The following is a 6,337-nucleotide window of genomic DNA, read 5'->3' as shown; positions in this document are numbered from 1 at the left end:
ATGGACCCTGGAAATCATTCCATAGTGACTGAGTTCATCCTCGCTGGGCTAACAGAGAAACCAGAACTCCAACTGCCCCTTTTCTTCCTCTTCCTAGGAATCTATGTGGTCACAGTGGTGGGGAACCTTGGCATGATCATGCTGATAGGGCTCAGTGCTCACTTGCACACCCCCATGTACTACTTCCTCAGCAATTTGTCCTTCATTGATCTCTGCCATTCCACTGTCGTTACCCCCAAAATGCTGGTGAACTTTGTGACACAGAAGAACATCACTCCCCACTCTGAATGCATGACTCAGCTCTATTTCTTCCTGATTTTTGCCATTGCAGAGTGTCACATGTTGGCTGCAATGGCTTATGACCGCTATGCTGCCATCTGTAACCCTTTGCTTTACAATGTCATCATGTCTTCTCAGATCTGCTTCCGGATGACAGTGGGAGTTTATATTTTGGGCATCATTGGATCTACAATCCACACGGGCTTTATGATGAGACTCCTTTTCTGCAAGAGCAATGTGGTTAATCATTATTTCTGTGATCTCTTCCCACTCTTGGAATTATCCTGTTCCAGCATCTACATCAATGAATTACTGGTTCTAGTCTTGAGTGCATTTAACATTTTGACTCCTGCCTTAACTATCCTTGCCTCCTACATCTTCATCCTCTCCAGCATCCTCCACATCCGCTCCACTGAGGGCAGGTCCAAAGCCTTCAGCACCTGCAGTTCTCACATCTCAGCTGTTGCTGTCTTTTTTGGATCTGCTGCATTCATGTACCTGCAGCCATCATCTGTGAGCTCCATGGACCAAGGGAAAGTGTCCTCTGTGTTTTATACCATCATTGTGCCCATGTTGAACCCTTTGATCTATAGCCTGAGGAATAAGGATGTCAAATTTGCCCTGAAGAAAATTTTGGTTGGTAGAAAATGTTCATAAATAGAATTAATATCATGATGTCATAACAGAAACAGTTCTTTGACCTGCTAAGATATATAATGTGTTAAGTTTATTGTTCAAATGTTTGGAAGTTCAATGACATTTCCCCATATAACACAATCCTAAATTCTCCTTCAGTCCACTCCTTTGAACCTTATTACAGTCATTATGTGTAGAGTAATACTAAGAATAAAATCAAAGGCTTTTGAGTATGAAAGGAGTCTTAGTTTTATTTTTAACAATAATACAAACAGCAATAAGAATAATGCTTGTGATGGTGATGAAGATAATAATTGTAACATATGTTATTGAGATTTCATGAAATATCAAGTACTGTGCCCAGCACTTTAAGGGAACAACTTTATTTAATATTTACAGTATTCCCTCAGGGAAGGCTCTAGTATTATTTCCCTTTGAAAGACGAGGAAATAGAAGGTTATTTAGTTTGATTAAATGCCTGGTTCCAAACATAATAAATCATCAGCCTACAAAACTGACTTTAGAACCCATAATTTTATTCAAAGTGATCCTTTGGTTCCAGGTGACTGTGGCTAGGTCTAAGACATCCTTGAGAATTTCCTTCTACTCATATGTTATCCCCAGTTCCCTATGGGATTGATGCCTTTCTATAAATAATTTCAATGCTTTTATTTCATTTAATACAATACAAATAATAAAAAATCTTTCTTCTTTTAAAAAACAAGCTTTTTTATTTTTTAAAGATTTTATTTATTTACCCATGTGAGACACACAGAAAGAGAGAGACAGAGATACAGGCAGAGGGAGAAACAGGCTCCATGCAGGGAGCCGGACATGGGACTAGATCCTGGGTCTCCAGGGTCACGCCCTGGGCTAAAGGCTGTGCTAAACCACTGAACCACCTGGGCTGCCCTAAAAAATCTTTCAAACCTGTACTGATCATGACCAAAAATTAGCAAACATGGAGACTCATTGCAGAGCTTAATTATAGGGACTCATTATAGAGTTTCAAGTATTACACTTGAGAACAACTTTTTATAAAAGCATCCCAAACATTATTATCTATTTACCAGTGATGCTGCAGCTCTTTATGAAGTAACTGCAGGGTAGTCAAATATCCTGCTCAATTATATCATTTTCATGTGGTTCATGTTCTTTTGCCCAATCATTTAGAGTTGCCATTTTACGTCAATTTTTTCTTTGAAACATCTCTTCTTTCCTTTCATATTTTGTCCTTCTGTTTTGGGACATATAACATCTTGTAACTATGGATTTACATAATATTCTAGACACTCAGTTGTCCTTTGTCTCTTCCCTATTCAGACCATCCACCGCATTATTGTTATGTCAATGTTCTTAGGATATAATGCTGTTTTGATATAACAAGTTGCAGTGTTTACCTATATTTTTAAAATCTAGGACAGAAATATATATATCTTTAACACCCTTGTATTCCATTATCCATTCATTTAATGACGTCAAACATTCATTTTCAAAATCCTCATATTTATTATTTGACTTAATTTTCATCAGTTCTATGATGCAAGGGAAAATGGCTACAATTGCAGCTCTTAGGTGTGACTCCCAGTCCAGTGCTCTGTCCAATAGACACAAATGGACTCATGAAGGGCAAACAAAAGGAGTGCTATGGGTAGACCCTTTATTTATTGGAGCATAAGCTTCTATATAAAATACAGATTAAGTTTCATCAAGAAAGAAGGGAAAAGCCTCTGTAAACCCAGAAACTCATGTCATATTTTGGTAATATGGTAGAGATATAAAAAAAGAAAAGTAGACAGAAAACTGTTCATAAATCACCTCTGGATGTATGTAAGACTTCACTCCTTATTTTAGTGACAGAAACCGCTAAATGTATTTTAAGCAGGGAAGGGAAACAGTTTTGCATGTTAGTAGTATCATACTTAAGTTGGTGTGGAGGATGGATGGAAAAATAATAAGGGTGAATTAAGGCAAGTGAGCGGCCATTTGTTTTTGTTTTTTTTTTTTTTTGAGATTTCATTTATGTATTTGAGAGAGCAAGTGAGCAAGTGAGCACATATAAGGCAGGAGAGGGGCAGAGGGAGAGGGAGAAACAGATTCGCTGAGCACAGAATTTGAACCAGGCTTGACACCGGGCTCAATCCTAGGACCCTGAAATCATGGCCCGAGCCAAAGTCAGATGTTTAACCAACTGAGCCACCCAGACACCCCACCGTCTGACTGTTCTAAGCAAGATGCTGCATGCAGTGACAGTGGAGCTAGAAAGGAAGGAGACTCTCAAGAGATCTTTGAAACGTGGATTGTTTAGACATCGCTGAACTGAAGTGAGCTGAAAGTACAGGAGAGTATGAGGATGAACGCAAATTTCTAGTTTGGATTATCAAATAGAAGGAGAAAAAGAAAACAAAAAACAAAGAACAAAAAAAAAAAGAAAGAAAGAAGGAGGAGGACAGAACTCTAGAGACAGAGCTCACTAACCCTAGGTAACAATTCATAGCAATGTAATTGGGACACATAAGCCTTGGTAACATTCAAACTTTGTCTCCCCATTTCTCTTTATATGTATTCTCTCCAGAATCAGTACATATACACTTACAGAATGGAAACTGTAGCTTCTATGAATCTCAGTAATTTTCATTATTGTACAATCATTTATGGAAAGGTCTGTTCATGCCCTTCCCATTCTTGGCGTTAACCAAGTTCCAATTCTTTTCCCACTTCTTTTGTTCAGCACACTGAGGAAACAGCCTAGGTCTGTTCACCTGTAAAGTGGCTTTCCAGGCACATAGTATTTGCCCATAAATATCCCAAAATCCTACAGTCACTGTTATTCCAAAGATAAAAGAAGCTTTGTGATGCATGGACATGTGGGAACTTGCTTGAATCTGAAAGAATTATGGTGGGAAGGATTTGAAATAGAGATCATCTAACACCTTGTTCCTAAGGCTGTCTATAGACCAGCCGCATTGGAATAGCCTGAGGATTTATTGAAAATGCATAATCTTAAACCATACACTAGATTCACTAATTTAGAATCTGTATTTGAACAAGATTCTTGGGTTATTCCTGTACACATTAAAGTTTGAGAAGCTTTTAACAAATATTGATATTTGACCTCAGACTTTAAAATTTAGATTTAATTGATATGGCGTGCACCCTGGGTATTGAGATTAAAAATAAAAATCTTTTGATGTACTAAAATGTGCATCTAAAATTGAGAAACACTAATGTAACTTAATCTTAAGTTCCTTTAATGAGAATTGAGTCTAATATATTTAGCCATATTTTAGAGTTCCCCCTCTCTTGTGAACATCAAATTTACCATGATTCAAACTGAGACATTTTCAAATATTCCTGTTTGTGAGGAAAAAAAAGCGTGGAAATATTTAAGAAAGAAAAAGGAATATGAAACATAGATGCCTAAAAATAAAATATTTTCTCTTAATAAACAATTTAGCATGTAGGATTATTAATAACGAAGACCTCAAAAAGGCATGTATTACATCAATATTCTGAATTCTTGTCCCTTAACCCTCAAAATTCAATTGTACATTCATTTGACTTTTGAATCAAGGAGGTATATTGCCTACTCATGCATAAAAAGAAATATTTTCTGCAAGGGAATAAATGGTTTAATTCATTATCTTAAAAGTTGTAACCCTATCCAGAATAAGATACCTTGTTAGAATGTGCCTGCATCCTCTAAATCCTGCTATTCACAGTATGGACTATAGACCAAAAGCCCTCACTAAGCATTTGTAAAAAAAAAAAAAAAAATGCAGAGTTTCTGCCCTTGTGTGACATTTTTGCTACTGAACAACTTCTCATCTTAACCTCAGTGTTCTATTGCCTGTACCAGCAGGGCAGAAATGATTAAAATATTACACCATCTGCTTAAGAGGCAGATTGAGGAAGGAAAGTTGCAGTATACAGTGATCATAAGGCAAAACCTAAACTTTTTAAGAAAACTAACCCAATTCACCTATGTGTAAAAACATTCCTTACATTGTACAACCAATACTGTCAGCCAGCTTTCGTAAATATCAAATAGATTACAAATCCTCCAGGAAAATGATAGTATAAATAAAGGGCAGAAGAGGAAGAGACCAGTTTCTGGAATAACCATGTGGAGAATCATTTTATGTACTTCCGTCTGAAAACATACTTACCACTTGGGAAACAAAAAAATGTAAAAGAAACTTCCTTACGTATGGTAGGGACTCAATTTGCTTGACATATTAAAAAAACAGAAATTAAGCTTTGCACAGTGGCAGTATCATAGCCAATGAAGTTTATCCAAGGCATGATTATTGCTAATTAATAAAAAAAGGAAATTACAGTGGAGCTTTTGGTAATAGAAGTAACAGATTTCTGAGTATGGCAAAAGTTTTAAAAATCCGACTACGGACATTTTTGTAGAAAAGTCTTATCCTTCAGAAGCCACTGACCATGTCCAACCTTCCCAACAGCTATGTAATTTAAAAGAACCTACAAATTAGTCCATTATAAAACAAAGCAGAGAACTCATTTGGAAGCACTGTTAGTAAGATATTTCGTACATAGTAGTAGAGAGTCTTTTTTAACTTTCTTGAGTTAAGGCCTTTGAAGAACCTAACTACACTGGGATATAAATGTTTTGTTTTGCTTTCCAGAATAATCTTTAAAATGCCGTATAATTTATGGCTTAAGAATACACTGACAGACAAAAATGCTAACGGGAAACAATCATTGTATACAATTTACCACTGTCTCAAGCATTCTGCTACCTTTATCTCAATAGCAGTAGATATCTGGAGTGTATTTTTGGAAACTTGTGGGGACTTTTGGATAATACAGTGATGGGGGCCCACTACTGGATGTCAACTAATCCATGGGACAGTTCTGTACAATAAAAAACTATTACAAAGAAGAAAAAAAAAGCAGAATCTCAATCCCACTCAGATCTGCTGGATCAGAATCTGCATTAAAAACAACAAGAACAACAACTTAGGTGAGCCTATGAACAGATCTTTATCATAATTGCTAAATTTAGAACTGATAAAGAATCCCTCTGGAAGGAAAAAGTTAAAACAACTGGGAAATGCTAATGCAGGTGCTTCTTTTCTCAAAGGCTTCTTCCTTGAGACATGGAAATCCTCGAGAGTATTTGTTTCCCCGTTATTTGGTGCCTGGCATGCCTGAATCTAGGACCAATCTTCAGAGCGCAGCAATCAGAACTTAACTTTTGAATCAAGTAAATATATTACCTACTTATGCATAAAATAGATTAAGCATATTTTCTGAAAGGAAATAAATGGTTTAATTCAATATTTTAAAATCTGTAACCCTATCTAGCATTAGATACCTTGTTAGGATGTGCCTTGATCCTCTATCATGTGGAGATGAGGTGTTTGCTATGCTGAAGCTGGAGACCTACAATTAG

The 6,337-nt window shown here is 36.5% G+C and overlaps 1 protein-coding gene and 1 non-coding gene across 2 annotated transcripts; both read left to right on the top strand.

The window, feature by feature from the left end:
• On the top strand, positions 1–936 carry LOC112920196 (olfactory receptor 8G3-like). The gene has a single exon (XM_025998847.2). It carries the CDS (start codon positions 1–3, stop codon positions 934–936), a length of 936 nt encoding a protein of 311 aa, XP_025854632.2.
• Positions 937–5,171: 4,235 nt separating this feature from the next.
• Positions 5,172–5,305, top strand: LOC112920397 (U4 spliceosomal RNA). Its single transcript, XR_011996208.1, has one exon. It is a non-coding gene; the product is annotated as a U4 spliceosomal RNA (small nuclear RNA).
• The last annotated feature ends 1,032 nt before the right edge of the window (positions 5,306–6,337 follow it).

The sequence above is a fragment of the Vulpes vulpes genome, chromosome 12 (assembly GCF_048418805.1).
Source record: "Vulpes vulpes isolate BD-2025 chromosome 12, VulVul3, whole genome shotgun sequence".
NCBI classification, from domain to species: Eukaryota; Metazoa; Chordata; class Mammalia; order Carnivora; family Canidae; genus Vulpes; species Vulpes vulpes.
This window is presented reverse-complemented; position numbering and strand designations above follow the sequence as displayed.

Bases quoted from the DNA above. Each gene is read 5' to 3' on its own strand.
- LOC112920196 (XM_025998847.2), top strand. From the start codon at position 1: ATGGACCCTGGAAATCATTCCATAGTGACTGAGTTCATCCTCGCTGGG.